The sequence below is a fragment of the Dysidea avara genome, chromosome 9, assembly GCF_963678975.1.
Source record: "Dysidea avara chromosome 9, odDysAvar1.4, whole genome shotgun sequence".
In the NCBI taxonomy this organism is placed as follows: domain Eukaryota; kingdom Metazoa; phylum Porifera; class Demospongiae; order Dictyoceratida; family Dysideidae; genus Dysidea; species Dysidea avara.
The window spans coordinates 35,241,380-35,253,466 of record NC_089280.1 but is presented as its reverse complement, the minus strand read 5'-3'; the positions used below and the strand labels follow the sequence as shown (position 1 = coordinate 35,253,466).

At 37.4% G+C, this 12,087-nt stretch overlaps 1 protein-coding gene across 3 annotated transcripts in view; it reads left to right on the top strand.

Annotated features, from left to right (window-relative positions):
- Window positions 1–12,087, top strand: part of LOC136267732 (E3 ubiquitin-protein ligase NEDD4-like) — a 330,028-nt gene that overhangs the window by 58,162 nt on the left and 259,779 nt on the right. For 2 of the 3 annotated variants that reach the window (XR_010706728.1, XM_066062891.1), the window contains exon 3: window positions 4,221–4,313. The exons of the other annotated variant lie outside the window; for it this stretch is intronic. Coding sequence is in view for 1 of the 2 variants with exons in the window: in XM_066062891.1 (XP_065918963.1) it covers window positions 4,221–4,313 (93 nt within the window). In the remaining variant the exon portion in view is untranslated. The remainder of the gene's footprint in view (window positions 1–4,220; window positions 4,314–12,087) is intronic. 3 annotated transcript variants of the gene reach the window in all.

Here is a 12,087-nt window from a genome sequence, read left to right as displayed (position 1 = left end):
CTAATACCTGCAATAACTGGGTAGAACATGATCTTCCTGCATAAAGCCAAATTGATAAGGGGAAATTAGACTGTATGTAAATGGATGACTTAGTCCCTAAAACAGAATGCCAGATATGAGAAATACGTAATGGGTCAGTTACTCCATTAAATTAATATTATTGATGGATGTGCTGAAACTTGAAGTGTGAAATGCTGTTTTTCCTACATAACTGATCATTCGATGTGCTAGGTTTTGTGTGGCCTCTTTTGTAATATTTTGGAATTTTTAAGCAGAGATTTCCTAAACTTTTACCAATGAAATTTAGATTGAAATGTGTGTATGGCTCACTGAACAGAAACCCAATTAGTCTGCATAATTCTGTGTTTGAAACAATCAGCATTGGGTGGAGAAACATGCATGCCACAAAATTAATGTTAATTTTATGCACATTTCAGTACATAATGAAACAAGATTCAAATATATATATATAACCTATAATGCTATTGGATTTGCCTCAGCTTGGTGAGTGAGCATATCTTTGTTTAACTTTATACCGTGAAGCAAGCATGGGTTTTATGTCTGTTTGTTTATATTGTGGAAAATCAAGACTCACAGTAGTGAGTTATGCAGCCAAGAAACAATAAAGTGCACACCACAATTAAAACATGCTCGGCCACTACTGTGAGTTAATTATGTGTCGTATTGTTTCACAACTTCAGCCATGAATTATGCTACATATCATTCCCAATTGTTCAGCATGTGCTGAGATTTTAATATTAAATTTTGTTATTGGTCACAAGATCTCGAATAAGAGCAAATTCACTTTATTATGCTGATATCTCAGCTTTCGTTAGTGCTATCATCATTATTACATTGAATATGAATATAATTGTCTTTTGGGGATTACTACTGGTACAGTAGTTATCTAGTACCAGTCTGCCTGTAGGGTGGATTTTATTTACCAAACGTCTAATCCAGACAGGAACTTTTAAACATGTGGCTAAAGGCTACACTCAGCATTCTTATAAACACATCATCAAAACTTGAAGAACATAAATTTCCTGACATTGTGAATAATTCTATTTAGTGCCATCTATCTGTGTGTAATCATGTGAGTCCTTTAAAGTAAATTTACTTGTGTAGTAATGTTTAGTTCTACAGATCTATTGTATTTCAGTCTGGCATACATCACAAGTAATACATTATTTTCACATGTACCACTTTTACATCTCAGATCAAAGGAAAGCAAGTGCATATATATCATATATTGCACTGGCTCAAAATGTTAACAACATATGCGCACAGCCTTAATGAGATATACACATTGATACCAGTGCATAAATCTTGATGTACCACTCTGCGTGGGCAGTTCAAAGGCACCGCCAGTGCCATAATGTGTATATTGCACTGCTGCAGACCGCAGCGAGTGCATTATAACTTATAAAGCACTGGTTGCGGTTTTGTAGACTACAACGAGTGCATTATACGTTATAATGCACCGACCGCAGTGCAATATACAGATAAAGTATTGCACTGGCTGCGGTTTTGTGCAGCATAGCACAAGTGCCGGTGGCGAAGACCACTATGACACCTCACCTAATAGGTGGAAAGACACTTCATAGATCACTCGAATTCTGTTATAGCCTGACATGTAAAGGTCGATTGTGGGCCATATTGTCACCAATACGTATAATGTTTACAGCAGCCAATGGCGATCGAAAAAGCCAACGCGGGTTGCCACTAGGGACCAGTCTATTTTGCTTTTTATTCTACCTATTTTTCTTTCCAGCAATTCTTTTATTTTTCACCTATTATGCTCCATATTTTGCTCAAGAATTATAGATTTTGCTCAGCGCTAATCTTTGTTAATTGAATATTTCCAAATGCAAAGTTACAGTTTCGCCTTAAAGTGACTGTTCTATTAGAGTATCTTGATCAGAAATTACTTCTAACATGTAAAGCAAGAAGCCAGCTAATATTGCTTAACATGTGTGACTGTTTTATTAGGGTACCTCGATTGTCACTTGTTGTTCCTGTAACAATTAGCTATGCATTGTCGATATTTTAGCGTTCCTGCATGATTGTTCTATTAGAGTATCTCGATCTTTTGTGCAATTTTTATGTCCACTTCACAAAAATTGCACCTGTTATGCCAGCATTTTGCTCATTGCTTTTACCCAACCATTATGCCAAAAATTTTGCTGGCGAAATCGACGGGTCCCTAGTTGCCACAACTCTAGTCTACATATATATAAACGTACTTTTACACCTTACTAGTCTGGTGCCACCTTAGCCCAGATTAAACTGTAGTCCACTTCGACAATGACTCAATAAAACAAATATATTCTAAATAATACTAACCTCTACATTCGATTGTGGGAACCAGTTTTGTCATGCAACCAGTTTCGAATTTAGCCAGTGTGAATAGTAAGAATTAGACTAGTATCGTTTAGTAGTTAGATTTTGTTTACTTAAACCGTCTATTTAGCTGCTTTTTTTCGCTCGAGAGAATCACTGGTGATTAGTCTGGTGCTTAGTCTATATGGCACACTGGCATGCTGAGCACTACATGATGAGAGTCGAACAGCGAATGCAGGTTAGTGATATAACCCATAGCGTACTAGCTCTCAATATCTCAGGTGGCTGCAGTACTACAGGGGGAACGTCATCGCAACGTCTGGCTTGGTTACCCACAATCGATGTTAGAAACCTGGCCTTTATAAGTGTTACAACTGTCTTGTGCGACTCCCCACCTATTAGGTGAGTGGTACATAACAGTTATACAACGTGCACTCGTGCTCTGCCTGTATAAACGCACTTGCCTTCCGGCCTGACGGCCCTCAGGCTCCTGCGTTTATATCAGGCAGAGCATTCGTCGCCGTTGTATAACTATATATTAAGGGAGTGCATATATCTCGATATTACACCGTTACATGTAGGTGTGCATATATCACGTTAACCCATTCCAAGAAATCCTTACATTTCTTTGATGTCCTTTGCTTTCTTTTTGTGCCATTATATAGTCACACATCTTAAGATTGATTGTGGGATTAGGTTTCTTTGTAGTTTCTCACAGCATGTTGAGTAGTTCCTTTGACTGAAATGGAGCTGATTTTAATACATGTGAGCTCTATTACACTGTTTTAATAAGTTCTAAAGATCTGTCTTGATGTTACATAACATGCACTGAGTAAATTGAGCCATTAGAGGTGAACTGGTAGTGATGCTTGACTGTAATTTTATTCATGGATATAATTTATTCATAATTACACCTGGAAGCACTTAAACCATCATTATCAAGTCCCATTTTGATGTTCTGTGTCTCAATGTTATGTACCGTGTGTTAAAATAGATAGAGCCATTGGTGATGAAGTGGTATTCATGCACGACTCTAATTTTATAATTGACCCACAATTATTATAGTGAATACTTGGGAGTACTTCTACCAGCGTTAAACCATCATTATCAAGTTGTGTTTGGATGTCCTATGTCTCCTTGCTCACTGTATAAACCCACAATCAAACTTTTCGTATGGTTGTGTATTTGCTTGTACTTTTGAATCCTTAGCACAGCAATGCCTTGTCATTATTCTTACATTGTTTCCAGTGCCCACTATTGAAATTCACAAGCACAATATAATATACTTGTGCCTGTGGTATAACCATTACATAAGAGATTACACGATGTCATTGTCACAATTGAAATGAAAATTTTTTTAGTCATCAATGATTTAGCTATAATGTGGAGAGAAAAGTGCCCAGCTCTGAGGTGAAGGAGTGAATACTTTCACTTCCTTGTCGCTTTAGATGGATTGAATATTCTAAACCCAACAACTTGAGTTGTCTTTTGTAATATTCACTTTGTCTGGATTATTAAGAAACTGTACCAGGTCAGTCCAGGAATCCAGTACATGAGTTTAGTCTGTTTAGTCCAGTCCGTATAGTATATTACTCCAGCCCAGGTCATTGCCAATTATATACAACTGTCATAATATAAAGCTGTGGCAGATTTTGAAGTTATATGTATACTTGTATGAAAATACCAGCAGACTGCATTAAATAAACCTTTTTTATTAATTTTGTTAAATACCTTTTCATAGATGGCTTAGGTAAGTACTGATCAATTGTGAAGGATAATTGTGAAACTTATGTCTATATTCTTACACTTAATAACAAAAGTAGCAGTGTTTTGTAAATATATATGTCTACACTTATTTCTTTTAAAATCACATTATGTAGCAAGCTGATGATAGAAGTTCATGTCGTCGTCGTCCTCCACCTCTTCCACCTAAGTTACATGTTCCTTCCTATCATGACCAGCAACAATCAAGGGTAGGTAAATGCACTAATGTAATACAATTTTTAAAATTTACAGTAAATCCATCTATTGACCAGCCTTTAAAACAACAGGTCAGAACTAAACAGAATGTACAACATTTACCCAGAAATATCCTGCAGCACTTCACATAAATAAACCAACCTGGTATGGTTCCCCTTTTGGTCTTCTTGACCCAATGTAGTTGAGAGATGGAACTGGCAAAGTGATTACCTAAAAGTATTGTGTAAAGCATTCTCATTATATTCATCCATAAATAAAATAATGTGCTATTTGCCCATTGCTAAGCTTGATTGCTAAACTGAGTCGACAAGCCCTGTTAGGGATCCTGGTGCAATGCTGGTTGTTGCGAGGTCTGTTCGCGTTCTGTTGTCACACATACATTGACAAAATTTAATATGTGACTGGGCCTGCGAATATAGGGTATGTGGGCACATGATTTTTGCCAACATTTTCAAATTTTCATCACTCTTAACTTTTTGTACTGTTATGCTATGTCAATGCAATTCTCAGCTTTTAGTAAGCATTTAATTGACTTTATGATGCAAGTTACAGAATGCAAATATTCTGTTCCAGTATGCGATATGAACTGTTATGTGACAAGGTGTAGTTTGTGCCCACATTCCCTATTTTTGCAGGCCCGGTCACATATGGTTTTGGGGTGCATAGCTATCTTAGTAAAGCGAAGCTATCAATCTTATCATGGATTCACTGTATCTCGGTGGCATGGCTGAATAATCAGTGATTTAGTAGTCTCTAGTATGGTTTGTGTTCTACTTTGTTGTTGTCATACACTTTTAACAGGACACTGTTTCCACTGAGCAAGAATTGATTTAACATGCTAGAATGAAACTACTGTTAGATACTATGCTAAGGACTCATGTTTGCTTTATTATATGAATCACATGATAAAAGTTACAAGTGCAGAATTCCACTCCAAAATTCCACAATTCCGCATTTTACCTATAGCCTATCCTAACTTCAGCTAGAATCATTGATGGGATATTCCTTCCACTGTGAATCGTTCCTGCTTCTGTGTGTGAATTAATTCCTCAATAATATCATTAATGATTTCGACTTCCCTTGCAGGGCATCTACTGCTGTGTTTCAATGCTGCATTCACTGGTGTGGACTACTATTGTATCCACTGCTGTGAATTATGCTATCTCTACTTCTGTGATCCTGTGCTTCCTCCACTGCTGTGAACTATTGCCATCACTGAATGTGTGTTAGCACAGTAAATAAGCACTAACAAGCACTTTTTCAATTCAAAATCTTAAATAATGTGCAGCATCTTCTGCTTAAGTACCATCTCCACTCCTGATAAAGAGAGTGGGATAGAACAAGGTCTCAGGGCATCTAGGTGCTCCCACAGAAAGCTTTTAAGTTTCAACTATCTGAGATCAATTCATAAGCAATTCTACTGATTGCTCAATTTTAAAATCTGACTCTTCTCATAACAAATAGGGCTCCATTCCCCGTTTCCTGTGGCCAAACCTATGTCATTTAAATGTTAATGTGACAATGTATTAAAGGAAAACGAATCCTGGCTTTTAAAAAATATCTTTGTATGAGATGCTTAGTTTTTTTTTGAGATATGCCGGTGATGTCAGGAGGTTGCTTAAGAGGAGATTTGTTGAATTTACATCAATAAGTTTCTCTGACTTTTCAAACACATCTGTAAACAGGCTGTGGACCAGGTGTCCTACAGACCTTCAGCACTTGCTGTAAAGCCTTGGTAAATAAAAAAATTAAAAGTTACTTTCTATGTGTTCAATGTGTAACTGCAATGGTTATACCAATTTACAAGTTTTGGTGTAATATTATAGCATATGTGACTGAATTTGCAAAAAGGTACTTTTCACAAACAAAATTTGACCCATTTTGTGATCTTGAAGCTTCATAACCTTTTAGTCATTGCGTGCAATTGCCTGATATTTTCCAAGAGTGTAGATAAAGTATCTTGCTACATTTTGAAACTAAGACCAAGTTGATCAGTGTATGGAGTCACAAGTTACATTGCTTTGTTTGCTCGCCTGTAAAATGTGTGGAAAAGGTAACTTTTCGCAATCCGGTCACACATTATGCATGTAGTACCATGTGCTTTAAGTAGAATATAAGGTTTTTTTTAGCGGCAAACTAGGAACAGTGCTGTTCCTCCTCCTGTTCCCCCTCATCATGGATTAACCACTGACTCTACATCTCAACAACAAATTAAGCAACCAATGGTCAGTATCAGATATACGATATTTTATAGTTATAACATGGTTACGAGGGATATGACAAAAATATATGCACGAGCGCCCGCAGGGCGCGAGTGAACACTGTTGGAGAATGTACAAAGGCTGCTAAGCAGGAAGTCCAAGCGCGTGATACACCCCGATACGCACTCGCTGCCTTGGATCACCCCAAGGATCAACCAGGCAAGAGGTTTCAATTTGACTGCCACAGCGATGATTTACAGAAATTTAAAGAAGGGGAGTGTCCAGCTAACACCGCTAAAAGCAACGAGTGGGCACTTAGAAACTTTGAAACCTGGCGAAACGCTAGAAATGAGAAGTTCCTAGATGACCCATGCCCAGAAGACGTTTTTGCAAACAAGAAAACTGCTTGTGACTGGCTATGTAAATTTGTGTGCGAAACAAGGAAAGGCGACGGGGAAGAATACACCCCAAGAAGTCTTTACTTACTGCTAAACGGACTGCAGCGATACATTCGAAAGACGGAGGAGTTTAATATTTGGAAAGATCCTGTGTTTACACCACTCAAAAACGTCTGCAATTCATTATTCAAGCGCTTACATAACAGTGGTGTGGGTGCTGATATTAAATCTACGCCTGTGCTGACTCCTGATGATGAAGACAAGCTTTGGGCAACTGGAATTTTGAGTTTGGAGAATCCGACAGGGTTATTAAGAGCAGTTTTTTTCTATAACGGAAAAAACTTTTGTCTTAGAGGAGGCCAGGAACAAAGATCACTGAAATTGTCACAGATACGCAGGGAAATTACTATTGTTAATGGTAAAGAACTAACCTCATATGTGTATACTGAGTTTGGCTCAAAAAATCGACAGGGTGGGCTGGGCTCATTAAATCGTCAGAACAAAATTGTCCGTCAGCACGAAAATACTACAGGAAAGGGTGTGTGCCATGTTGCTATACTTGACAAATATCTACAGAAGATACCAGCTGAGGCAATAAACAAAGATGTCTTTTATTTAACTCCACTTCAAAAGGTACCTATAGATCAAGCAAAGCCATGGTTTAAGGTTGTTCCTGTTGGTAAGAACCGTTTAAACGCTATGTTGAAAGAAATGAGTACAGAAGCTGGGCTTACATTAAACTATACTAATCACAGCTTGAGAGCTTATGGCACAACGACAATGTTTCAGGCAAATGTACCTGATAAGTTAATCAAAGAGCGAACTGGCCATAGATCACTGAAAGCTTTACATCAGTATGAGCGAAATTGTGATACACAACTGTTGGATGTTTCAAATATTTTATCTAACAATGAAGGATCCTCAACTTCTTGTGATCAGCTGTTTTCACCAAGAGAGAAAACACCAAATGCTCCTGCTGGAGTGATGAAGCCTCAAGTGCCCACAAATGACCAGTCATTTAGTGAAAATGGTAGTGGCACAGAATTGGTGGCATATGGTTCTTCTACCACAGCTGTAAGTCATAGAAGTTCATTGATTAGCCAAGATCAGTTTGTTACAAAGCAACACTTGCCACCCCCTGCTCCAACATTTATCTTTAACAGTTGCAACTTTTCAAGCTGTCCAATATCTTTTTCTGGTTCATATCAAGACAGTACAGATGACATTGATGAGCTTTTAAAAGACATATCAGTTGATCAGCTGTTTGACCCATAAAGGACATTATAGAGACAGTGAGAGACTCTCTATATGATTATATCTACGTGATTATATACAAAGTTTAAATGTACAATTATTGCTTAATAATCAATCAAAATATTTCAAAGTCTAATACAACTATAATTGCCATAGAAACAGGCCTCTTATAAGTATCACCTCCTGGGTTGAACAAGTTGCATAATGTTGTTTACTGGACTTTATGGAATGTAAATGTTGAGAGTTTGTTGACTGTTGAGACCTGCACATGGAATGCTGTGGGACACCACAAAGTGTGGTATATCAGTTATATACCACAGTTTGCTGTGGTATATCATTTATATACAACAGTCTGAGCCTTTGATCTGAGGTGTGAAAGTGGTACATATGCATATAAACTATACGTATGATGCATAGATAATTCTCAAGGTATCTAGCTATGTACAGTATTTAATATGTGACTGGATCTGGGAAAGTTGGTCTCACCGCTTAAGTCAGCAGATTCAATTTTTCACCAAGAACACAAAGCTACATGAATATAGTATCTAATTTCACAGTCAAAGTCAGCTAGACGTAGGTGGTGTATTTTTGCTGGCTGCTTTTCTCAAGCCCAATGACCATCCATAATTATGTTCCTTCCTCCCCTTTTGGAGCTCGCCTGATACAGCCAACCTTGGTTTAAAAACTATATAAAATGGTAGGAAACTTAACTGTTGGCTACTAGCATGGTGGATGCTTTGGATGGAAAGAAAGTGGTGTAAAACATGTGAAAATTTGGTTAGGCACTGGCCTATTATGCCCAAAATTTTACCTAATGTGCTTTTCAGGATTGCTCAAAAATTAAGCCTATTATACTCAAAATTATGCTTTCAAAATCACGATTATGCTCTAGAACCAACTGTTTTATTAGAGTATATCAGCCTTTCCTGACTGCTGTATTAGAGTAAGTGACTGCTCTATTAGAATATCTCGATCTTATTTCTGCAAAGTGTGAATAACCAACAAAGAATCGATTTAATAAGTTAGATTACATACTATTGGCTGTGAATATATGCTTTCTTTCAGGCACACGTATTGCACATTTAATTAATTTTTTAAACATCGTCCCTATTATGCTGGCATTATGCTGGATGCTTTTGGTCACCTATTATGCTTTTAATCACATAGTGATTTAGTTTGCCATACATTAGTCTCAATAGTAGGAGTGCGATTAATCCCAAATCGCATGGCCTTGTTTCTGTAATTGCTCTGTAAAGTAGCCAATAAAATAGCAGAATAACAGAAGCCTTTTAAGTGCAACAAGAAAGTGATTTACTGAAAAGCCAATCAAATAAGCTGACAATAGAAGCATTTTGAATGCAACATATGTAGACATTTTGAGTAGCCAATCAGAATTGCTGACACATGAATCCTTTTAAGCGCAACAACAAATGATGTAATACAAAGAAGGATGATGCAATCACCTGGTAGAAGTTAATGGCCACATAGAACTTGGTAGATACGTACTACAAACAATGAAGGGTGGTCACTATGTGATTAATAGGCAATCACACGCATTTTCGTGCTATAATTGTACTCGTAACAGCCAAAATTGCACTCAAATGTGTGTGATTACCTATACAAATTATGTTGGCATAATCGGCCGGTGCCTAAATTTGGTACACATAGCTTCAACCATTGGCAAGCTACAACACAATGAATACTTAAAACTGGCATTTCTCGATACTTTGAAATAGGCTATCGATCAGACTGGTTTTCCCAGGCTGGGTCACATCCAACTGCAGGTTTTTAGCCAGGTACTCCAGAACATCTAATTTACCAATTTCAGCCATTAAACACATCCAGTAGTAGTGCTAGCCACTTAGAACAGTCACAGCAGCAAGTTTGTAACTTTGTATTATTGGGTGGATCACGTAATCTTATGTGACACAGTTGTATGTGGCTGGAATCAGTCTTTTTGCTAATGTCAGCAGATTCAATTTTTCTCTCTACAACACTATAGTGTATAATTATACAGTGACAATAGAGATATTTTTTCAAATGTCATCCATACAGCTGGTCTTGAGTTTACCTAAAAAATTGTTATTTTATTGACTGAAATCAACTTTTAATAATATTATGTATTTTCAAAAAATTTCCTGGATGGGTATGTTCCCAGACCCCCTAGTTTCAGCATGTTTTGCATGCTGGGTGCACACACACCATAATTATAACCTGAATCATGCCATATAAAAAGGTCCACTTTTCATCTTAAAAACCTACTCATATAAAAGTCTGGCTATAGCCCTGGAATAGCTATTTTCTGCAACACATATTGCTTTAAACTGTGTAAGTCAAGCTGTTTAATAAAGCCATGAAAATGATTAGATATTGTACCAAGTGCTCCAATGACAACAAGAATTATTCTTGTTCCATAGGTATTCCAATTCTATCCTGAAGTCCTGATACTTTGTAATTTTCTTGTACCTTCTCAAGAATTCTTTTGTCATCAGGTATTGCAACATCAACCAGTGTGACTAGATTTTTAAGTTTCTCTGTAATAGTGAGGTCAGGCTGACGGGAACTGATAATTCTGTCACAATAGATATTGAAATCCCACAATATCTTCATCTGGTGGTTTTCTACAACCTGGGCAGTTACATGACACCACCAACTTAGACAACACTCCACAGAATACTTCTTGCACAACAATCAGTGAAGATCAATGAGGACACGATCATTTCGATACTTGTATAATTGACTAGCAAGTATAGGAAAACTGGAGACCAGATGACTTCTTCTAGCTGATCTCTCTATAGGGTGACCTGATCTCTCTGCAAGGTTACTTTTATCTTGCTGAACTCACTACAGGATGATTTGTTTGTATCTAAACTATCTACAGGATGATTTTTTTATACCTGAACTTTCTACAGGGTGATTTGTTTGTAGCTGAACTCTCTACAGGGTGATCTGATCTCTCTACAGGGGGTGATTTGTTTGTAACTGATATCTCTAAAGGTAGATTTGTTTGTCAGTGAACTGTCTACAAGGTGATTTGTTTGTAGCTGAACTCTCTACAGGGTGGTGTTTCTAGCTGATCTCTCTACAGGGTGATTTTTTGTAGCTGAAATCTCTACACAGTGATTTTGTTTCTAGCTGATCTCTCTACAGGGTGATTTGTTTGTAGCTGATCTCTCTACAGGGTGATTTGGTAATTTTGGTTGTAGCTGATCTCTCTACAGGGTGATTTTTTGTAGCTGAAATCTCTACACAGTGATTATGTTTCTAGCTGATCTCTCTACAGGGTGATCTGTTTGTAGCTGATCTCTCTACAGGGTGATTTGGTAATTTTGGTTGTAGCTGATCTCTCTACAGTGGGTGATTTGTTTGTAACTTAAACTTCTACAGGTTGATTTGTTTGTAGTTGAAGTCTCTACAAGGAATTTTGTTTGTAGCTGATCTCTCTACAGGGTAATTTGCTTGTGGCTGAACTCACTACAAGGTGATTTTTTTGTAGCTGAGCTCTATACAGGGTGATGTGTTTGTAACTGAACTCTCTACAGGGTGATTTTCTTGTAACTGAATTCCCCATGTTGTGTCTATTTTCTAGCTGATCTCTCTACAGAGTAACTTGTTTGTATAGCTGAACTCTTTACAGGGTGGTTTTTTGGTTGCTGAACTCTCTACATGCTGACTTGTTTGTAACAAACGTCTCTGCAGAGTGATTTGTTTGTAGCTGAATTCTCTTCAGAGTAACTTACTTGTAGCTGAACATTGTATAAACTATAAAGTGACTTGTCTGTAGCTAAACTCTCTACAGGGTTACTTGTTTGCAGCTGATCTCCTTGTTTGTATAGAAGAACTCTCTACAGGGTATTTTCTTGTAGTTGAACTCTCTCCACAGTGACTTGTTTGTAGCTGAATTCTCTAGAGAG